Genomic DNA, 24,970 nt, shown 5'->3' on the forward strand with positions numbered 1-24,970 from the left:
GTCCACTCTCACCACTGTTATTCAACATAGTATTGGAATTCTTAGCCTCAGCAATCAGACCACACAAAGAAATAAAAGGGATCCAAATCCGCCAGGAGTCAGTCAAACTTTCACTCTTCACAGATGACATGATACTCTAGATGAAAAACCCAAAGGATTCCACAAAAGAACTGCTAGAACTTATCCATGAATTCAGAAAAGTCGCAGGATATAAAATAAATGCACAGAAATCGGTTGCATTCCTATACACCAATAATGAAGCAACAGAAAGAGAAATCAAGGAATTGATCCCATTTACAATAGCACCAAAAACCATTAAAATGCCTAGGAATAAACCTATGCAAAGAGGTGAAAAATCTATACACTGCTAACTATAGAAAGCTTATGAAAGAAATTGAAGAAGACACACACACAAAAACAGGAAAAATATTCCATGCTCCTGGATAGGAAGAACAAATATTGTTAAAATGTCAACACTACACAAAGCAATCTACATATTCAATGCAATCCCTATCAAAATAACACCAGCATTCTCCACAGAGCTAGAACAAACAATTGTAAAATTTGTATGGAACCAGAAAAGACCCCAAATAACCAAAGCAATCTTGAAAAAGAAAACCAAAGCTAGAGGCATCACAATCTTGGACTTCAAGATGTATTACAAAGCTGTAATCATCAAGACAGTATGGTACTGGCACAAAAACAGACACTCAGATCAATGGAACAGAATAGAGAACCCAGAAATGGACCCACAAATGTATGGCCAACTAATCTGACAAAGCAGGAAAGAATATCCAATGGAATAAAGACACTTCAGCAAATGGTGCTGGGAAAACTGGACAGTGACATGCAGAAGAATGAACCTGGACCACTTTCTTATACCACACAAAAAAATAAACTCAAAATGGATGAAAGACCTAAACCTAAGACAGGAAGCCATCAAAATCCTCAAGGAGAAAGCTTGCAATAACCTCTTTGACCTCAGTCACAGCAACTTCTTACTAAACACATCTCCAGAGACAAGGGAAACCAAAGCAAAAATGAACTATTGGGACCTCATCAAAATAAAAAGCTTCTGCATGGCAAAGGAAACAATCAGCAAAACTAAAAGGCAACTGATGGAATGGGAGAAAATATTTGCAAATGACATATCAGACAAAGGGTTAATATCCAAAATCTATAGAGAACTTACCAAACTCAACACCCAAAAAACAAATAATTCAGTGAAGAAATGGGCAAAAGACATGAATAGACACTTCTCCAAAGAAGAATCCAGATGGCCAACCGACACATGAAAATATGCTCAGCATCACTCATCATCCAGGAAATACAAATCAAAACTACAATGAGATACCACCTCACACCTGACAGAATGGCTAACATTAATAACTCAGGCAACAACAGATGTTGGCGAGGATGCGGAGAAAGAGGATCTCTTTTGCACTGCTGGTGGGAATGCAAACTGGTGCAGCCACTCTGGAAAACAGGATGGAGTTTCCTCAAAAAATTAAAAATAGAACTACTCTACAACCTAGCAATTGCACTACTAGGTATTTATCCAAGGGACAGAGGTGTGCTGTTTCGAAGAGACACATGCACCCCAATGTTTATAGCAGCACTATCGACAATAGCCAAAGTATGGAAAGAGCCCAAATGTCTTTTTTCCTTTTACCACTTTGTGTCTTACTGTCAAAGAAGCACAGCTGAGTTCAACTTACATATTTCCCCCATAAAAATGTATTCTTGTTTTTTGATTGAATAAGTTCTTAAATTTATTAATTTCACATTTTAATTAATGTAACCTACTTGTCTATTATCAATTTGTTGTTAGGCTCTCCGTGCTCTTAAATATTTTTTTTTCTCTACTAGAATATCATGTAATTAACAACATTCTATTTCAGAACCTAAAAATTGAGTAGCATATATATGAAATTTTAATTGTGCATTTTTGTTTTTGGCTCTTCTAATGAACTGACAGCATAATCTTTGATAAGTAAACTATGTCTATTTGTATATGGGCCATATAAAGTATTTCCCTAAATGACAAAAATGATGAATAAACCATTTAATTGGGGTTTTATAAAAATAAGAAATTAAATAAAAACTATCTCTAGATATGTTTTATCTGAAAATTTTCTAGCAATTTCCTATTCCTATAGATTTGATCCAAGATCCTCTTTCAAAAGCCTTAATCAGATTATCCTAGAAAATATAAAACAGTAGCACTACAAATGTTGCACTACAACTGTTGCTTAAAATATACTAAAATATAGGGGCGCCTGGGTGGTTCAGTAGGTTAAGCGTCCGACTCTTGGTATTAGCTCAGGTCGTGATCTCACAGCTGTGAGTTTGAGCCCCATGTTGGGATCTGCACTGACAGCACAGAGCCTGCTTGGGATTATCTCTCTCCCTCTAAGTCCCTCCCCCACTCGCTCTGTCTCTTTCAAAACCGATAGCTTTAAAAAATTAAAAATATAATATACTAAACATATTTTAAGCTTGCAAGAAGGTGGGAAAATCCCTACAGACCAGCAAAAAAACAGGAGGCTAAAAGCTAAAGTACTAATCATGAACTGATGCTGGTTTGGGGCTTTAGCAACTACCTGGGGTATAAAGAGTGAGACCTTGGACCCAAGCAAGAGAGGAATTCAAATTTAGGACTAGAAAAAGTAACATACAGGCAGTCACTCTTTGGTACCTTATTCCCTTCACTCCCCTCAAATATCACTTCCTTTTTTTCTCTTCTACACGATTTTTCTCTCTTAGGTTCCTAAATTCTGGTGTTGCTTTCACTCGGCTATCAATTATTTTTCATTAAAATTATTAATTGCTTATTAAATGTTTCTGCTCATTTTCCATTAAAATTAATTTGCCTATTAATTGACAAGTTATAAGCTGTTAAAAAATTAGGGTATGATAGCAGTTTCCCTCAACAACAATAATCCCCATTCTTGTTCATGAAGTTTATGTTTTTACAACTAGAAATGGAGGGAATGAGATGAATGAAGTAGAAGAAAATTAAACAGAGATGCTAAAAAATTAATGAAGGGAAAAAATAGGTTTTTCTCCACTGAGCACTATCTTCAGGACCTTTAACCTCCAGACTTTTCTGTCTTTATTGAATGACAGGCATCACCACCTAATTGTACAAGCCTAAAATTTTAAAACAATTTCTAAATCTTCCTTTACCTTTTCCTCAGTGACCACTCTATAACCAGGTACTATCCATTTTAATTCTGGAATATCTTTCAGATCTATCCTCTCCATATCCATTGGTATCACCATATATCAGAGTATCTGAAACTCAGAACTATAGACATTTTTGGTTAGATAATTCCTTGTTGTGAGGGGTAGCTCTGCACATTATAGGATATTTTGACAGAATTCTTGGCTTCCACCAAGAATTCTACTAGAGGCCAATAGCAGCACTTATTGCCACCCTGCCTGGTTGTGACAACCAAAAATGTCCCAAACACTGCCAATATCCCCCTAGGTGACAATAACTGCCTTATGCCAAACTAACACCATTTCTTGCCCAGTGTGCTGCAAGAGCCTCCTAACATGTCTTCACTGAGTCCACCGCATCACTGCACTCCACTCCACAACCCATTCTCCACACTATACCCAGTGATAGTCCAACTCTGTTCTTGTCAGTCCCTACTTAAAGTACTCCAATGTCTTCGCATTTCTCTTAGAATAAAATCCAAAATCCTTATTTTTATTTTATAAGGTCTGTCACTTCTCCAGATTCATGTTATATGTACTGCACTGCATCCTACTTTCCTTCCTTCACTGTACTCCAGCCACACTGGCTACCTTTCAATTCCTCAAACGGGTCATTCTCTCTCCAGCCATTGGGCTTTGCCTCAACCCTCTGATAAGAAGATTCTTCCCCCACCTCTTATAACACTCTGAGAATAAGTAGATGCTATTTAAAAAAATAAATAAATAAATAAAATAATAATAATAATAATAATAATAATAATAACAACAACAACCTATCTGGAGGCTCTAGATGAAAAGCTGTGACCTAAAGAAAAAGTTGAATGCATTTTGATGGTTGGAAAAGAGGACACACTTTATCTAGGACAGGGTAGACAAAGATGAGTGATGACCAACAAGGAGAAATGATAGAGGATAATGTGTAAAGAGTCACAAAACCTAGGTTCTAACCTCTTTTCTGCCATTTCTTATCCATGGGATTTGTTTTTAATCTTAATTAACTTTTTTCATCTACAGTTCTATTAATTTGAATACAAGTAACTACAACCATGACCAGGATACAAAACACCCAAAAAAATTATCTTATGTTGCCCCTTTGCAGTCAAACACCTTCCCACTGTGGCCTCTGGCAACCAGTGACCTATTTATTCTTTGTCCTATACTTTTATATTTTCCTGGTACATACGTATATGTCATCTTCTTTATAATAAAATATTAAGCCATTTATGATGATTGTCTGCCATGGCAAAAAAAACCCAAAAAACAAAAAACAGTGTATGACAGTGTCCCTTCAATGGATCATATTTAGAAAAGGCTTTATGTTTGAGGCTAATGCCCAATTTTTGTAATTCCACATCTTGAACTTTCAGTCTTCTCTGGAAAAGTGGTTCCACTTTGGATTTCTGTATGCTACCTTGGTGGGCCTGTAACTTTGATCACTCCTACAAAGCTTTGAGTTCCAGAATGCTCCTTAACCTTTCCCTGTGGCTGTCCTTCCTCAGTTTACCACTGCCAACTGAGCAGCAAACTGCAATCATCCTTTCAGCAGTCTTTACTGGTGGTGGTGGCAGGGGCAGTGTTCCCAGCTTGTTCTACCACCTTGCTATTTATAGCTTGTCACTGAATGTTTAAAGGCAATACTGATGACACAGTTAAGTCACCACTCAGCTAAAGGAGAGTCTTCACAGATGATCTAATATGAAAACACTCACTGCTGTGTCTCACAGCGTTATCACCCTAGTAAATCACAAGAATGCTGGGGTGCCTGGGTGGCTCATTTGGTTGAGTGTCTGACTTCAGCCCAGGTCATGATCCCACAGCTCATGAGTTCAAGCCCCACGCCGGGCTCTGTGTTGACAGCTCAGAGCCTGGAGCCTGCTTCAGATTCTGTGTCTCCCTCTCTCTCTGCCCCTAACCCACTCACATTCTGTCTCTGTCTCTCTCGAAAATAAGTAAACATTAAAAAAAAAAAAAAATTAAGGGGCACCTGGGTGGCTCAGTCGGTTAGGCGGCCGACTTCAGCTCAGGTCATGATCTCGCTGTCCATGAGTTCAAGCCCTGTGTCGGGCTCTGTGCTGACAGCTCAGAGCCCGGAGCCTGTTTCGGTGTCTCCCTCTCTCTCTCTGACCCTCCCCCGCTCATGCTCTGTCTCTCTCTGTCTGAAAAATAAATAAACGTTAAAAAAAATTTTTTTTTTAAATTAAAAAAAAAGAATGCTATCTATAACAGTATTATAGATATTTTAATAAGTGCATCTGAATCATTCATAATTCTCTTAGAATATAATAGATGAGGTATAACTACAGTTGTTTGAATAACTGGATTTAATAGTATTAATTAACTGATGTCTCCCTAAAATAAGGCCTCTAATGGTATGCTATGAGGGTCTAAACTTGGTTACATTTTAATTAATGAATGACTGAAGATATAGCAGCATGATTACCATTTTATAAACGTCATAGTTAGTAGGGATAGCTAAAACTAATCTGTTAGAACCACACTTCAAAAAGATACAAACATAAATCAAATATAATCAAACATAAATCATAAAACAGAACAATGCAGACTAATAAGCTGAAATGTAATAGGAAGAAAAAAGAAATCAACTACACAAACACAGAATGAGAGACACCTAGTTTGACAGCAGCTCACAAAGTAAGATCTAGGTAACAACAGATTATAAACTCAATATAAGTCACCCACATGACATGGCTTATTAAGGAAAAAACTCACACTATCACTATTACATTGCTCTTTTCAGATCCACCAATAAACTCCATGTTACTAATTCCAATGGTCAATTCTCAACCTCCCCTTCACCTCCTAGCAGCATTTAACAAAAGTGGCCATCCATCCTTTTGTACCATTTTCCTTTTCTTCACATGATACTCTGTTGGTTCTCCTCTTACCTCACTGGCTGCTCTGACCAGCTTCCTTTAGGACCAATGAACTCCCAAACTTTCATCTCCAATCTAAACTTTTCCATTAAAATCCAAACTCTGATATGCATCTGCCTCAGTACTTTCCCCTCCCTACCCAAATCTGCTTCTCCTATAGTCCTCTCCATCTCAGGAAACATCAACTTCATCCTTTTAATTGCTCAAGCCAAAACCTTTGAGTCATTCTTTATCCCTTTCTCTTTTTTTAATACCATATATTCATCCCATTAGTAAATCCTCTTGGCTCTGCTTACAAAATATATCCAAACTCTGACTACTCTCACCACCCTCACTGCTCCATTATCTCCCCTCAGGATTGCAGCAATGATATCATCAACGGTCTCCTTACTTCCAACTTTGAAATCTCATCCCCACAATCCATTCTCAGTATTGCAGCCAGGGATAACCTTTAAAAACATGCATTCATTCAACATTCACTCTAAGACTATTGAGATCAGCTAGGCACTGTTTTGGTTGTTCAGTATATACCCATGAACAGAAGAGATAAAAGTCACTGCCTTCATGAACCCTTTGCATCCTGAAAGAGGATAGACAATAAACCACAAAGAAGAAAATAAAGGAGGAAAGGAGAAGCAAGGTAAGAAAAAAAGGGATGGGTTGTAGATTCAAATAGAAAGATAAGTCTACAGTTCTTTGGCATAATAACTTTTGAGTAAAGACCTGAAAAAGGTAAGGAATTAACCATGCAGGGAATTCCAGGTGGTAGAGCATTCCAGGGTAGAAAGATGTTAACATTAAGAATGCATTAGGGGCACCTGGGTGGCTCAGTCAGTTGAGCTTCTGACTTCAGCTCAGGTCATGATCTTGTGGTTCGTGAGTTCAAGCCCCACATCGGGCTCTGTGCTGACAGCTCAGAGCCTGGAGCCTGCTTCAGATTGTGTGTCTCCCTCTCTCTCTGCCCCTTGCCTGCTCACACTCTGTCTCTATCTCTCAAAAGTATATAAACATTAAAAAAAAATTTTTTTTTAAGAAGTCATTAAATATTGGTTTTGGTTCCTCTGGCCTTCAACTGACCACATCATGGAAAGATAAAACATTTTAAACTTGTTTTTATCTAGATATTACTTGTATTTTAATCCTTAAATAATGTTCAAATAAGCCACAAGTGGTTTTTTAGGAATAAAATTAAGTATTAGAAACTACTTATGCAAGTGAGATTCAATTCTTTTTCTAAGACTCAATTAGGAGTTTTCTCTTTCATTTCATTGAGCTTCTTTTACAGCCCCTAAAAAGCAATTAGAAAGCCTTGTATTTTTGAAACAGAGAAACTGAAGAACTCCATAAAAATCTGCTTTTTGCTCCTTTTCCTGCTTCTGTTCTTTCTAGGACCCACACCCCACTTTACACAGTCCACAGAATGCAGACAGCTGTAATTCCTCCTTGTAAGGGGCAGGGAGTTAGTTAATGATTTCTTCAGTAGAGATTACATCTAAGGAAGGACCAGGTGAGAATGACCAATGAAGCTGTCATATGAATATTCCAGACCACCAGCACTAGACATCTCAATGCCAAGGCCCGCTGGCTCCAAGGACTAACACCTGGGCCCTTATCTTTGTTCTAACCAGTTCTTGGATGCCTGAAAGGACACATACAGCAGACCACAATCCTTAATAAAACCCCCAAGCCCCGAACCAAGACAAGACTCATGCTCCTTTCCTTCCCAAGTCCCCCAGATGCTCCATCTGCATCTGCTCCCTCTGTATCTTCAGTAAACCCTGTTCTCACCTTCTGGTGTTTTGTATTTGATTTCTATCCTGCGCAAAGTCAGGGATCCTCTTGGCTGGTCCTGCAAGGCCCCCTCTGGGTCCTCAAACCTAGCCTTCCTGCTGGCATCATTTTTTTTCCTTAATGTTTATTTATTTATTTTTGAGAGAAAGAGATAGAGAGTGCACAGAAAGAGGGAAAGAGAGAATCGCAAGCAGGTTCCACATGGGGGATGGTGCCCGACATGGGGCTCAAACTGTGAGATCATGACCTGAGCCAAAATCAAGGGTCTAAGCATCGGATGCTTAACTGACTGACCCAGGCACCTCCCGGCATCATTTTTTGATACAAATATATGATATATCTAAAACTCAGAGAAAAACAGCAAGTGCATCAAACACAGGGGATGACATGGGTTTAACTTGCGAAGAATATAAACATTTTTCAGACACAAATACCAACTGATTTTTTAGATTGTCTGTTATAAAATGAATGATAAGCAAAGTCATCAGATTCTATTAACACAACAAAATGAGTATAAAATTATGGATTTTTCAAAGCTTGTTATTTTCCACCTAATTGGATGAGACTAGCACAATGTTTGTTTTTACCTTCCGGTGGCCTGTTGGATGTTGCCACAACGACGACCCCATTTTTGAACAGATTTTCAAAAAGCTGTTTCAGAATCATGGCATCAGCAATGTCAGTGACCTATGGACAACAACACATTTGTTTTATTTTATACTCACTTCTGCTCTAACAAATTTGCTAATGGCTCATCTTCTTTTTTTTTTTTTTTTTTTTTTAAGGATGGAAGTGAATTCCAAGAGAAAAATTCTAATTATCACCATGAAGAAAAGAGCAGATAATTAAAACCATAAAAGAGTGTATAGTAGTCTTTTAAACTTGACTCTTTTTTGCAAGCCTATCATTTCTACCCAAATTATCAAATGGTTCTGTGTTAACTTCTTTTATAAACTACAGGTGGAAAGCATAGATAATTGTCCTAAACATTTAGGAAGTCTAATTAATTAGAGCTAACATGACCAAATCCCTCCTCCTGCTCCCATCACAGACCCCATCCACCGCACCACCCCCTTCCCACCAAAAAAAAAAAAAAAAAAAAAAAAAAAAAAAAAGAGAGAGAGAAAGAAAAAAGAAAAAAAAAGAATAATAAACAGCTGATTGAGATTTCTAATACCTTTCTGGCAAAGGTCCCTGAAAAGGTGACTTTAAATGGTCATGGGACTTTAGAAATAAGGACAAATAGCCAGTGAGACATAATCAGCTGCTGTTGAAAATAGAATGATATGACATAGATACTATTGTGCAATTGTTGCACAAAACAATTCAACAGATGGCCCATCACAAAAATAAGCAATTTCATTGTTCTTTTTAAGTGCCTTCTATTACTGTCCATGAATAATCAAAAGGCACTGCAGTCACTTCCAGCACAGCCAGCCTCTGCTAACCTTCGCAAACACAAATATTCCTTCTATTAAAAAGGAAAAAAATAAAAACCTTACAAGAATGGTTAATACAGGGCTTTAAAAAATTACTTCTGACAAAAGCAGAAATGCATAATATAGATTAAACTGTTCCACCTAAGTTAGAGATACATAGAGCTACCTTTTCTAAAATTATTTTTAAAAATCCACAATTAACAAGTAAGCTTAAGAACTTTTTAAAAAGCTTTTTAAAATCACAAAGAAATACAGAAATTAAGGAGGGAAGGCAGTTGAGTTCAAAAACAAATGTACAGTGAAGGTAGATATTAATCATCGTTACCTTCCCTTAAAAAAAAAATAAAATGGGTTTTAGATCCTTCTTAAGTAAAGCTATTTTGATCTTTCTTTAATGGCATTTTAGATAATAAAATTTGTCCAAAATAAATCACACAATAAATATCACATTCTTATTTTTAACCATGTTAGAGCATAGAAACTGGGGGATTCTTTCAAATTAGATCAAAATACTGAAAGTTACCAACTAACTGACAACAACCACCTGGGCTACACAGGTCTCCATCTCTTTTCTCTTTTCAGGTGATTATCTTACACAAACGTTACATTATTTCCTTCCCACCTGAACAAAAACAAAAAACAAACCAGAAAACGGGGCTGTGCACACAGATCTTTTTTTGCTGTCTCAAGCTCTAACTTTAAAACATTAGCTAAAAAACTACTGGAGACTCCTTAAATTAAAAAGACTTCAGGAACTTACAAAGTGGTGACTAAAATGAAAAGTAGTATTTAATTATTTAAGAAGAAAGTGATATTATTAAATTTGGAGCTTAGGTTCACTGTCAAATTTTGCTTCCACAAAAATACTCACAGAGAAGGCCCCTTTCAAATGCTTAAACGCCAGTGGCATTTCTGATGAGAGAACAAACAAGCTTGCAAATTTCAGAAGCAAGTGCACTTTTAAATTAGATTCCCAATACACTGACTTTTAAAAAGAATGATATCAATTAAAAGTTACCAATTTTAGAAAATAAAAATTGTCCTTCGACTATCTCACTAATGTTGAAAAAAATTAAAAACAGCTTTTGTGCGCTAAGGTTCAGAAAAGTGAAGAGACATTTAGCTTATAACATACTGCAAAGATTTAAATTGGAAGTTGAAGAAAGCAAACTATTAAAGACTCGTGGTTGAATTATCATTTGTTGTTTTTGTATTACGAAATGTTTTTGCTCTATCAGAGTAAATTAACTTGGAGAAGCTATGGCTAATTAATAAAGCAGGAGTCACTTGGTGTAGCCGGGTGCCAATGTATACTCTTTTGATCTTGTCCCCGCACTTGTTCAGCTTTGCTGGGGAACAGTAATTTTACAGTATAAGTGAACAGAAGACAATTGGCCACACATTCTTGGAGAGCGGGCTTTTTTAGCACCCAGCATTTCATTACCACCAGGAACAAAAGAGAAGGCTACAGATTACCAATAAGGGTAGTCTGCTAATACAGAGAGGGGAGACATTTCATTAGCATTAAAGAGAAAAGATTTTTTATGACCTAGAGTTGCTTTCCATTATGACTCACTTAAGTAAAAAAGGAAAAAAAGAAAATCTAATGGTTAATTTACATATGTAAGTGCTCGAGTCTCAGTCACCCACTGATTGGTACAGTGCCATGTAATGAGTGACAAACATAAGCATGCATTATCAGTAATTAGTATTAGCACAAAAATAAGCACCTATTTTTTATTAGCAGTTTTTAATAGCTTTTCTGTTTTACAAAAACGGTCAAAACTATTTTTTAAATGATATTGATAGCTTACAGAGGAGAATTTTGCATGATATTCTGCTCATCAGAATTCTTTTTTTTGTTTGTTTTTAAGACCATATTAGTAAAACATCCATCCAGTGTCCCTGAAAGGGACAGGAAGAAATAACATTTTTTTTTAAATCGGTTTCCTTCAGTATTGTATACCTTCAGATTCATAAATGATGTAATAAGAAACATAATCATTCAAAGTCAACACAATGAAGACCCTACAGAAAACTCTGAGGAAAAGCTGTTCTTTTATTTTAGCAACTAAAACACATAAAAACAACCTACCTAGCCAAATTTCTCAAACAAAACAAGAATAGTATATTTGATACTGCAGGCAAAACTGAAATGCTATACTTAGTTAAAATGACCAAGCTGATGAAGAATATATTCTGGAAATGTAATCTGAATGCTACCAAAATATAATTTTTAAATTCCTCAAATTCAAGAGCACATGTATTCTTGATTTTAAGCAGCAATAATTCCCATCCAGCTCCCTAGTAAAATAAATATTATATTAACACTACCAAAAGGCCAATAATAACTAGTTAAAAATCAAGACTACTAGTAGGATTCAATTTTAAAAGTGATGTGATGATTGTAGACATATGGCTGTTAAGAAAAAAGGGCCAAAAAAATTATTTTCTAGAAAATCAGCAATGTATTATACTAGACTTAATAGGCTTAAGGATAATTTTTAGGTTCTGTCATTAAAATATCTACTAAAAGTCAACTCAGCTCTAGATCTATGTATTTAAATATATAACACAAAACATCATATACCAAAGAGAACATATAATGTAGCTGTTACTACTAATGAATCAGAGCACCAATGATGAATTCAAACTGAGTTACCAGCTGTGTGACCTTGGACAAGTTACTTAACTTCTCTGACCCTTAATTTCCTCATCAATATAATGAAGGTAGTAACAATACCTACCTTGCAAAATTGTTATGATCCTTAGAGTAAATCCTCAAGAAATGTCAGCTGTATTATCTATGTATGGTATATATGCTAGTATAATTGCATATTATTTATATGTAGCTGTATAGAATTTTAGCTATAGAATGATACTTAGCATAGTCCATTAGTTAAGAACATAGTCCCACAGTACTCAACAAACAAAAACTAATGTTATTACAGAATACACATAATAGATGGAATGTAAGCATTCCAATAAATGGCATTGTCTCAGTTCATAAAAGATGAATTTTAAGTAGTTAGTAAATAAACATAGAAAAAATCCAACTATATTATTACTTAAAGGAATAAATATTAAAACAATGAGATGCCACTTTTCATCTATTAAATTAGACAAAAAAGTTAAGATAATTCAGAATGTTGACAGGAAAAATTGTGGGTAGTTATTATACATAAGAGAAGTGGGACTTAGTTGGGAGACTAGCTCAATATTTATCATTTGGTACTAGATTTATTCATTCATTCATTCATTCACTCACTATTATTCATTCATTCATCCTCAAACACTGTTCTAGACATTTGAGATACGTCAATTAAAAACAGATTCCTGGGTGTCTGGGTGGCTCAGTCAGTTAAGCGACCGACTCTTGATTTTGGCTCAGGTCATGAGCTCACGGTTCTTGGCATTGAGCCCTGCATTGGGCTCTGCACTGACAGTGGAGGACCTGCTTGGGATTCTCTCTCCCTCTCTCCACCCCTCTCTCACTCTCTCAATCTCTCAAAATAAATAAATAAACATTAAAAAAAAAACACAAAGATTCCTGCCTTCAAGTTTACATTGTTATGGAGGAATTATATAAATAGTAAACATAATAAGTAATATATTATCTACCAGAAGATGATATGTTATTTTTTTAAAGAATGGTTTTAGGGTGCCTGGGTGGCTCAATCAGTTAAGCATACAACTTCGGCTCAGGTCATGATCTCATGGTTCCTGAGTTCCAGCTCACGTCTGTGCTGACAGCTCACAGCCTGGAGCCTGCTTTGGATTCTGTGTCTCCCTCTCTCTCTGCTCCTCCCCACTCACGCTCTGTCTCTCTCTCTCTCTCTGTCTCTCTCTGTCTCTCTCTCTCTCTCACCCTCTCTCAAGAATAAATACATGTTAAAAAAAATTTCTTTAAAGGATAGTAAGGGACACTGATTAATGGCAAATTGCAATTTTGTAGGAATAGGTCTTGTTAAGGAGGTAACTGAGCAAAGATCTGAAGAAGTGAGAGACTCTTAGGGGTATCCAGGAGAGACCGTCCCAGGCAGAAAGTTCAGTGCAAAGGCTCTGCTTATTTGTTCTAAATTGTGTGGATGTTGGGGATCGGAATGCTGCTGCAGCAATATTTTGGAGGTATCCTTTTATCCTCTTGAATTTTGGAATGAGAGACAAGGAGAGATTTGGAGCAGAAATAATCCAGTTTTGGTGTGTTGCAAGAGCTTCTCTAAGACCAGTGGAACACAGTCCAGATATTAAAACTAGGAGATCCAGGTACTGCTCAGTGATCATCTCTGCTCTTAAGAGACATATTCTTGCCCTTATCCTCTTGCTTTCCTGGTTCTTCTCAACAGTGGGTATATGCAGATATTGGCCTTTTCTTGCATACAGGGTCTTGCATACAGACTCTAGGGCTTGAGTCTGGAATTGTAGAGGAAATAAAAGAGCAAAACTACTAACATGTTTCATCCTAAGACATGCAGGCCAACTTTCTTAAAAGCAGAGAGTCTCTCATGTTGTCAACTCTGACATACCAGAATGCTTCATTCTAGTAGCATTTGGGATTAAACAAAGGCAATCAATTTGGTATTCAGTCTTGTTTTACCATCTCTGAGCAAATTTTCTTCAGAGCCCTGATGGGAAAGAAGCATTTGGTTTAACACCTAAATCTATTAGCTATGGTTCCCTAATCTATGAAAACAATAGGGATGGAAATAGTAGGGAGCAATGAGCAAGGCTGAAAGTATAGGAGATAAGATCAGAGAGGAAGGAGGCAGGCTTGAATAAAAGGAATGACACTATCTTATTGTATTCCATCCCTCCCCCCGGACCCCCCACTTAGAGTTTAAGCCTTTTTAAATTGGGTTTTCTGTTACCTGCAGTCAAAAGCATCCTAAGAGATACCTCATCTCTGGGATCTTTTGTCTTTAGTTCATCAGGTAATTCTCCTTCCACTGGAGGTACTGGATTTTATATGAAGGAAGGTGACATTTCCTCACAGTACCCCTATTTATGCTAGCTTTCACAGACCATAGGGAAATCCCTACCACTAAGGCAGATAAGAGCAAAACAGGAGTTCCATCCTCATCGAGACTGCTTGCAAGAAACAGGGACAGGAGATTCAGATAAAGAAAAGAGGTTTACTTAAGACTCCAGGATGCATGGAGCACACCTGGGTGGCTCAGTCAGTTAAGCGTCCAACTCTGGATTTCAGCTCAGGTCAGGATCTCACAGTTGTGAGATCGAGCTCTGCATGGGTTCCTTGCTGAGCGTGGAGACTGCTTAAGACTCTCTCTCTCCCTCTCCCTCTACCACTCCCCCCTGCTTGCACATGCGCATGCTCTCTCTCGCTCTCGCGCGCTCTCTCTCTCTCTCTCTCTCTCTCTCTCTCTCTCTCTCAGAAATAAATAAATAAATAAGACACCAGGATGGGAACAGCACTGTTAGCACCTACTGGGAACCGGAGCTAAAGATTGGCTTCAGAGCATAGGTAGCTCTGGAGAGCTCAGCGGCTGTCCAGGAAGCAGCCTTGTAGTCTTCCCCCTAACGGGATTCAGTTATTTCCTAGGTCTCTTTGTTCCTGTTTCATTACTGTGCAGGAACTGCCCTTATTTCATTACTGTGTAGTAAAACTGCATTTTACTTGAAAGACATGAGATGGAGTATATGATTGGCTCAATCCCCAGGGCACACCAAAAAGTGCAATATTGTTGACAACCGTGTAGGCTACTCAGAGATCAGATATTCAGACATGGTCCATTTGACTGTGGGTCAGATAGGGTCTTATAGTATGGCATAAGGTTCTTTATTTAAGGCAACAGGGATGGATGAGTAAACAAATGAATGAACATCAAACCAACTCTGGTCAGGGCAGGTGATGACAGTTCCATCAGATCCATTCTCTCTTTGTTGACAAGTAACATTTTACAGGCAAGGGGCCTGTATCCCCCTTGATCTCCTTAATACTTAATTTAAAAAATCATTTTAACTGCCTGCCTTTCTTTTGCAAGACTCACTCATTTGGAACATAAGTATCCTAAGAGTTGCTTTTGTTTCCTTCTTCCCAGCCAAGCATCAACCTTCTGAAATTGGAACTCAATGGAGAATGCCCGGTGCAACCAGACAGGTTTCTGTTATCACCTCACTATCAGGGCAACATTATGACTTTCCTGGTTTAACCTTCATGAGCCCCTTCCTCAATTAGAAAATACATTTGAAAATATGTGTGTTTATATACATAATTGTATTTTATGACTATGTTGGTGTAAAATATATACAGATACAGACAGCTACAGGCTGAATTCATGATGATACATTCATTTTTTTCTTCAAATTTTAAAAGAAATTAAAATATTTTCATGGGGTCCTAAAAGTATCATGGACCCTAAGTACTGTGCCTCCTGTACCTCATGGGTAATTTGGCCCTGCTTGCTATTAATCTTCTCAGGATCTCCTTTGCACAACCAAATTTTCATTACTTCCTTAGCTTCTTAAATAGCCTTGTCAATGGTCATCATGTCACAGAAACAGGCCAATCTTTTCTCTGAAAGTTTTAAAATTTACACATTTTAAGTTAAGGGTAATGATTTTCATACGATACCGAGGAAATTCTGATGCCTCTATATCCTCATCTACATAATGAATATCATAACTATTTTATAGAATTAAATGAAGCATATAAGAAAAATTTGTAAACCATGAATCATTTTACAAAGGTTGGGTGTTAGTACCCTTTTTAAAAATTTTAACTTCAGAGGTGCCTGGGTGGTTCAGCTGGTTGAGTGTCCAGCTCTTGGTTTCGGGTCAGGTCATGTATGATCTCACAGTTTCATGAGTTTGAGCCCCACGCCAGCACAGAGACTGCTTGGGATTCTCTCTCTCTCTCTCTCTCTCTCTCTCTCTTTTTCTCACTGTCTCTCCCTCTCTCTCTGTACCCCGCCCCCACTCATGCTGTCTCTCTCAAAATAAATAAATAAACATATAATTTTTTTTTTAATTTAACTGTGCCAACTCAATTTTATTTAGGGAAACTGTGGTTAAGAGACTCATAATGAGGAAACAAGAGAAATGGCCTTCCCTGATTGATTGCTGACTTCTGTTATTGAAGACAGCATAACTGTCAACTTGGTGCTACTTTTAGAACTAGGGGTACCTGGGTGGCTCAGTCGGTTGAGCTTCCGACTCTTGGTTTAGGCTCAGGTCATGATCTCACAGTTCGTGAGATAGAGCCCTACCTCTGGCTCTGCGTTGACAGCTCAGAGCCTGCTTGAGATTTTCTCTCTCCCTCCCTCCCTCTCTCTCTCTCTGTCTCTGCCTCTTCCCGGCTCACACGCATGCTCTCTTTCAAAATAAATTAATTAAAAAAAAAAAAACAAAACTAAATGAGGCCCTTTTCTTTCTGCAACACATTGGTGTACTTAGTACACTTCTTCAGAGTAGTAAGTAAACATTTATTGCCCATCAGCCTTTCTTCTGAAGACCTTTGTAGCTGTACAGTACAAAAAGTGAATGCCAGGTTATCTTAATAGACTGAAGGGAAAATGAAATAAAGATTCCTCCTCCTTAGATGGCTCAGTGTAACACCATTCCTGGCAAAAATTCTTCTTTCTCTTCTCTCATAAATCAAAACTGCTCTTAGATTAAGTGTATCAAGCTACTAAAGGAGACTTCTCATGCCTCATTTGGGATAAAGGCATCCTGGCCTCTTATCTTCCCACCAACCCAGGTTTTTAAACACAGAAGAACAAGAAATAACTCACTACCAATTTAAATGCATCATTTCAGAGAATCTTAAAACTGTTAAGAAACTTTACAATTCAACTAGGACGGCTCCCTCCCTTCATCACAAATATGTCGTGAGGCTTAAATAAAATGTGTGACTCACCAGGGCCCACCTCAGAGTAGGCACAAAGTGTTAGCTTCCTACCCTTGAAAGTTCTCTGGGCCTTTATTTTATGCAATCAGACATGGGAATTTCTGCACTCAGCTCCAGAAATATTATTCAAAAGCTTTGGGAGTGAAACTTTTTTTTTTTTAAGTTTATTTATTCCTGAGACAGAGAGAACAAGCAGGGAAGGGACAGAGAGAGAGAGGGATAGAGGATCCAAAGCAGGCTTCTGTGCTGACAGCAGAGAGCCTGATGTGGGTCTTGAACTCATCAACCTTGAGATCACGACCTGAGCTGAAGTCAGATGCTTTAACTGACTAAGCCACCCAGGCACCCCAGTGATGCCCTATTTTTAAATTTATATTCAGTACTTATGGTTTTTCTATTTTTATTCCAATAACCAATTGCTCTTCTGATAAGCATTATAGAAAAATCAACTACTGCATTTCAGAACTACTAAAGAAAGCAGTGAAATGAGGAAATAATTCTTAACTAGAGTATCTGTTGTTGTTGGTGGTGTTGTTAAACTCTGGGATACAGAAAAAAACATAAGACACGGTATTTGCTGGCATGCCATATTTGCTCTCATAGGAAATAAAGATCAGAAAGTAACATACTACCAATTTAAGCGTACTATTTCAGAGAATCCTAAAACTAGAAGAAACTTTAGAAGTTCAATGAGGGCGAACTCCCTCCCTTTATCACAAATAAGTTGTAAAGTCTAAATGAGATGAGTGAATCATTTGTTTTTTTATATAACGCTTTCAAAAAACTTCAGGGGTGCCTGGGTGGCTCAGTTGGCTGAGCGTCTGACTCTTGATTTCAGCTCAGTTCATGATCTCACAGTTCATAAGATCGAGTCCCCGAGTCCAGCTCTGTGCTGACAGCACACAGCCTGCTTGGGATTCTCTCACTCTCTCCCCCTCCGCCTCTCATGCTTGCTTGTGTGTGCACACTCTCTCTCTCTCAAAATAAAAATAAACATTTAAAAAAATTTCAAATATCTTTAGACATTATTGTGTAATCAACATTATCTCCATTGTGGTATAGGGGAAATGTAAATCCACTGACTGTAATATAGGGGAAGGCAAACTTTTCCTATAAAAGACTGAGTAGTAAATGTTTTAGGTTTTGCAAGCCACATATGGCCTTTGTTGCATTTTCTTTTTCTTTTTGAAAAGACTCTTTAAAAATATAAAAATCATTCTTTTCTCACTGGCCATACAAAAGCAGATGGGCAAGATTTTCCCTTTGCAAGCCATAGTTTGCTGACTCCTGGACCAGACAGTAAAATAAAGTCATAAGAGGTAATGTGTCAAACCAATTTATAAAACAATGATAAAATCAAGAACAGAATTTAAATCTTCACATATCATTCAGCATACCATTCTACATCTATGAAATATCTCTGCCTTACCTGAAACTCATCAAAACATAAGAGACATGCCTCTTCGCTGATTTCTTCAGCTATGGGAGCTATCGGATCATATGATTTAGCCATGAATCCCGGTTTCCTTTTTGGCAAACTCTGTTTAAGGCGGTGTATTCCTTTAATGAATAAAATTAAACACAAATCAAATATTGTATTAATAGTCCATTTTAGACAACTATAACATATCTTTTAAATCTCTAAATGAAATCTTAGCGTAAACATAAAAATTAAGTGTAAATGCCACATAAAATCAAATGTGATTATTGAAAATTGGTTGCACTTTCTCTACCTCAAAATAAGTTGTTCACATATTCATACATTCCCATGGCTGTAAGGACACTTTGTAGTCATTCCATCCCCCCTCTTTTCAATCACTTCAGAGATGACAAATGATAGGCTAGATGAAAAGATGGTAACTAGATGGATCAACAGATCAGTCTTACTGCTGAGGATTTCAGAGATGGAGGCAGAAGAGGTGATCCTGCCCTACATCTAGCATACATAATCAGGATGCTTCCTGGTCTCTAGCCAGTCCCACTTCACTCATTATATGTGTACTAAATGCTGAAGGTATTAGAAGAAAAATGCAATGTTCCCACCCTGGTGAGGTTAGTATAGCTGGTAGACAAGTAATGCAAAATGAAATAACTTAAGAACACCAACAAAGCAGGGCGCCTGAGTGGCACAGTTGGTTGAGCGTCTGACTCTTCATTTTGGCTCAGGTCATAGTCTCAGGACTGTGAAATCGAGCCCCAACTGAGGCTCCCTGTTGAGCACGGAGTCTGCTTAAAATACCCTCCTCCTTCTCCCTCAGCTCCTCCCCCACTTGCACACACTCCCTCGCACAGAGCTCGTTCTCAAAAAATAAAAATAAAAAAATTTTTAAAAAGGAACGTTGACAAACAATAAAGCATGCCTACAAGTACATGAATGCCTACATGCTAAGGTAACACAGAGGGAAGGACCTAATCAAGAACAACTTCTCCAAATAAGTGAGTTTTTAATATTTCTTATTGACCCTTAGTAGAAGGAGAAAATACCTGACCTTCATATAGTAACCTCTCTTCTCTTATTGGGAAGTACTGATTTTGAATCTGTCTTTAGGGTCAACTCTAAATACACTACAAATCATTTCAATATAGCACAAAACAAATGAAACCAAATAAAACCTTACTTTAAGCAAAATCTAATATTTTAAAAGATTAAAAGAGTAAGAATTTTAAAAGATGAAGAAAGGTATTTTGTAGTGTTTGTCCACTTAAAAACCCCTTCTTTTAGATCATTTAACTTACTTTCATGAACATCTAGCATGAAACCATGAAAATGAACCCGTTTCTTCCTCTTCATTTCCACATAAGCATAAAACATGTCCATCACCATTGTTTTCCCTGTACCTTAAAAAAAAAAAAAAAACTATTAAACAGTATGTACTGATTGCTCTAATGATTGTTCATTAGCTTTGGGATAATGAAACCACACTCTTCTACTGGAAAGCTTAAGACTATGTTACTTTTTTAGAAAGGAGTGTTTATTTTTTATGTTAAACCAGCTAAAAATAAAATGTTGACATTGCTCTTTTCTGTTAAAATCCTGTTATTAGGAAATATGACATCTAGTTAACATTACAGGGGCTATTTCTCCCAGAGAATTATGTAAATAAACTGGTAAGATTTGCAGATTATTCATCTTTCAGTTTCTCTTCCAAAAGACATCAATATGAATAAAATAACTTTATCAATTAAATAAATATTTATGGCTTTACTGGGCCATATGCATGAGGAGTGGTCTTAGGCACTATGGGAAATTTGAAAATTAAAAATTAAAAAAAAAGAAAAGATTAGTATCCAACATAAATTCTGAAAATAAATAATACATGTATGTTAGAGCTGGAGAATTGCCAATAGAACACTTTTTCTATAGGTTTATCTTTATTTCTTCTTGCATATCCTACAGGATTTCCTTTATAAATGTTGATATTCTCTTTAAGTTTTTTAATTCCAGTAAACATACAGAGTTAAATTAGTTTCAGGTATACAATACAGTGATTCAACAATTTTATACATCACCTGGAACTCATCATGACAAGCACACTCCTTAATCCCCATCACCTAGTTTATTTCACACATCCCTCCACCACTTCTGCCCTGGTAACCATCAGGTTCTCCATAGTTAAGAGTCTCTTTCTCCGTTTGTCTTTTTTTCCCCCTTTGTTTTGTTTCAGCTTTTTAAGAAAGTGTTCTTAAAATGTAACACTTTCTTAAAAAGCTTAGCACCTAAGTCTTTCAAAATGAGGCCTACTTGAAGAAATTCTAATATAGTTAACCCTTATAATTTAATTATCTAATATTCAACACACCGAAATTTTTTAAATTTTTTTTTTTAACGTTTATTTATTTTTGAGACAGAGAGAGACAGAGCATGAACAGGGGAGGGTCAGAGAGAGAGAGAGACACAGAATCTGAAACAGGCTCCAGGCTCTGAGCTGTCAGCACAGAGCCCAACACGGGGCTCAAACCCACGAACCACGAGATCATGACCTGAGCCGAAGAAGTCGGACGCTTAACCAACTGAGCCACCCAGGCGCCCCTCAACACACTGAAATTTTTAATCACTGTGATTGCTTTAGTAATCAAAGAATCACATTTAACAAAGTATGCACAGAAAGTCTTATTCCCTCACAGGAAGCCCAGAGCTCTGGGGACACTGGTGGCACTAGAGCTCGGTTCAGACCCAGCATTCCTCAGCAGGCCCAGCCAGGCCAGGCTGGTGCTCTCTCTCACCCTCACCACTTTCTCCACCACCACTCTACCACAGTGCCCATCCTCTCTTTGCAGGAGCTACACGTATTGATAGGCAGGTGAGGATGTAAAATATGAGCCTTAAATCTATTTGGCTTTCCTCCACTTCACATGACTTTGAACCTATGCCACTGGAATTACCAGAAAGTTTTTTGTATATGAAAGTACAATTCACCAAACACATTTGGTCACTAATAAAGAGATCAATTAGATTTAAAAATAATTTTTTGTAAAACCATTCAGTATAACATTTCTTGATACAGTAAGTGGCAGATTTTAAATCATTACATTTATGCAAAAAATAAAGTTTCAAACTCTGCTGCATGAAGCACAGTATACTTGTAGATCCAGAAAAAAAGTCATGAATTATCTAACCAAAAATGTGAATAATATATATTTGAATGCAATCTTTGTGCTAACACTTTAAAAAACAGACTTAACAGCACCATCATATAAAACGTTTCTGGAAATAAAAGCAAAAAAAAAAATCAAAAAGAAAAAAATGATAAATTAGGCTACATGAACTTCAACCTTCTGAATATCAAAATCACTATAAATAAAATTAATACCTTTATTTATACAATCAATATATTGTTACTGAACACCACGTGTGAGGCCCTATCATGCCTCAGGATCTAGTAGTAAACAAAACGGACAAAAATCCCAGCCTTCATGAAACTTTAAAGATTGACCTTACGTATCTTTAAAATATAAAGAGCTCTTAAAAACTATAATGGAATTGTGTATTTTGTTTTGTTCTGTTTTGTGGTCTGTCCTAAATCTCTTCCTTCTGCAAACTTCTCTACTTAGCACGATTGTATGAGGGTATTAATCACAGGACGGGCCAATCAAAAATACCCCGTTATCATATAAACTGTGGTCGGCCCTGCAATCAGCATGTACCTAGGTTAGGTCAGTGTTATCCAGGGGCAGTGAACATAGGTTCTGAGAATGACCATCATCTCTTTTCTTTCTGAAAGAGCAACCTAGAAAATTCCAGAAATCTTTTCTATAACCGCAAAAAATTGTGACCAAGAATGAATCCAATGACAAACCTGTGAACAAGAATGAAGCCAAAAAAGAAAGCAGGACAAAAAAGATGAAGGAAAAGGGAAATGGAGGGAAAGGGAGAGAGATCCCTAAAACATTATTTAAGATAGTAAATATAGATCTACCCTCAGTTCAATCAACTTAATTCATTCAACTTAATAATTATTATTAATTAATTATTCAACCGAATAATTAAACCAACCTTTAAATTCCTCCTCTGGTTCAGCTAACTCAACTGCTACAACTGAAAGAGTACTAAACAGTACAGACTCAAGACTTTTTTTCCCCGCTACAACTGAAAGAGTACTAAACAGTACAGACTCAAGAGGGGAAAGAAAAAAATAGATGATCAATGAGCAAAAAAAAATATGAGTATTCAAATGACACAAAAAATATAAATACATAGCTTTAAACATATTTTTAAAAGCTTAATTCTATCAGAAATAAAAAGGAATACAAATTAAAACACCAATTATACAACATTTTTATATTGGTGACAATGTAGGAAAACAAGCACTCCGATACACTTCTGGTGGTAGTATAAAACCAGCCCTCCTGGGGGCGCCTGGGTGACTCAGTCGGTTAAGACTCTAGGTTTCGGCTAGGGTCATGATCTCACAGTTGATGAGCTCGAGCCCCATGTTGGGCTCTGCACTGACAGTGCAGAGCCTGCCTGGGATTCTCTCTTTCCCTCTCTCTGCCCGTTCCCCGCTTGCACATGTTCTCTCTCTCTCTCTCTCTCTCTCACACACACAAAAAATAAATAAAATTAAAATAAAACAAACAAAAAAATCCTTTCTGGAAGTCAGTTTGGCAGTATCCATCAAAAGATAAGTATTTAAAAATACTCAGAACCAAAATCAATAGTATAAGGAGATTTTTTTCCCCTAAATTACTTCAAAGCTCAGTCAAATCCCAATCAAACTCAACTTAGGGGGGCACCTGGTTGCTCAGTCAGATGAGCATCCGGCTTCAGCTCAGATCATGATCCCATGGTTTGTGAGTTCAAGCCCAGTATCGGGCTCTGTGCTGACAACTCAGAGCCTGGAGCCTGTTATTGATTCTGTGTCTCCCTCTGTCTCTGCTCCTCCCCTGCTCGTGTTCTCCCTCTCTCTCTCTCTCTCTCTCTCTCTCTCAAAAATAAATAAACATTTAAAAAAAATCAATTTAGGAGTAACTTGACAACATGATCCTAAAGTCAATCTCTTGGTAAAAAAAAAAATAAAATAAAATAAACAAATGCCTATCAACAGGAAACTGGTTAAGTGAATTGTGAAATGTTCATATAATAAAATATTATACCCAGTAAAATGAATGAGGTAAATCTATATGTTCTGATATGGCATGATATCTAAGACCCATGATTAATTAGAAAAAAATAAAGCACTTAACATTTGAGTAAAACAAAACACCCACACTTTTAAAAATTCTGCTGAGCAGTTAATTTCTTTTAAAAAAATGTTAAAAATGTTCTAAAACAAGATAAGTAGCAAGTAATAGAGATGAGGGGGCAAAGACAGGAAGAAGAGAAACTACATAATACAAATATATTATGAAATTAGAGAAATTATATTTGAGTGGTACTGAATTTTTTAAAAAATCAACTAAACCAATTAAGCAGATCTAAGTATATATAAGAGTGTATATGAAAAAAATAGTAATTGCTAAAGACAAATGCTCAACCATTTGCAAAAAATAAAACTAGATCTCTACCATCACATTTCACACCAAAATTATTTCCAGATGAATCCAAGGTGCTAACAAATATGAAAGACCCAGCAGATAATATGTGTGAACATTTGTATCACCTTGGAGCAAGAAAAGCTTGGCAATGTGTACCAAGAAAATGAAAACATTTGAGAGACTATGTGAGAGTAACTGGTTCCAGACTTGCCATCCCAATGTAAACAACTAGAAAACGGGATGAAATACATGAAACTAATGTTTTCAGACACTGGAAAATAACAGTACAAGACTCTGATCCATGACGGAAGGAAAAAACAAGATGAGCCCTAGATCACTCCAGCTTTTGGCTTGGAGGCACCCTCCAGACTGCTGAACAGAACGGAGGAATCCAAGCGAAACACCCACGACTGGCTGAGATGGGTTAAGACAGATCAGAATTAGGAGTCCCACACAGGTGAAATTTGCAAGGCAAAGTGCCAGGGAAAAGGAAGCTATGAAAGAGCTCCAGAAATCAACATGAGGGTATTCTTGAGTCTTTGGCTGAATACTAGCTGCTCATGTGTAGGGTGATCCTCTACGATGTGAGGCAAAGAATGGCCACCAGGGAACTGTAAAATGAACAATTTCCAGAGATACTGAACTCATACGACTTGAATGAATGTCCAAAGAAATACGCTGAGAAAGAAAGAAAAAAAAAAAGGCCAATCTCCAAAGGTTACATACTATGCCATTTATGTAACATTTTTGAAATGTCAGAATCTTAGGAATGGAGAACA

At 37.0% G+C, this 24,970-nt stretch overlaps 1 protein-coding gene across 1 annotated transcript in view; it reads right to left on the reverse strand.

Annotated features, from left to right (window-relative positions):
- AFG1L (AFG1 like ATPase) overlaps positions 1 to 24,970 on the reverse strand; it is a 197,779-nt gene that overhangs the window by 110,697 nt on the left and 62,112 nt on the right. Inside the window, exons 5-7 of the mRNA XM_019443029.2 lie at positions 19,953 to 20,054; positions 18,646 to 18,776; positions 8,498 to 8,597 (exon numbers count right to left, since the gene is read on the reverse strand). Of these exons, the coding sequence (XP_019298574.1) occupies positions 8,498 to 8,597; positions 18,646 to 18,776; positions 19,953 to 20,054 (333 nt within the window). The remainder of the gene's footprint in view (positions 1 to 8,497; positions 8,598 to 18,645; positions 18,777 to 19,952; positions 20,055 to 24,970) is intronic.

The sequence above is a fragment of the Panthera pardus genome, unplaced genomic scaffold, assembly GCF_024362965.1.
Source record: "Panthera pardus isolate Hobbes unplaced genomic scaffold, ASM2436296v1 HiC_scaffold_17, whole genome shotgun sequence".
NCBI classification, from domain to species: domain Eukaryota; kingdom Metazoa; phylum Chordata; class Mammalia; order Carnivora; family Felidae; genus Panthera; species Panthera pardus.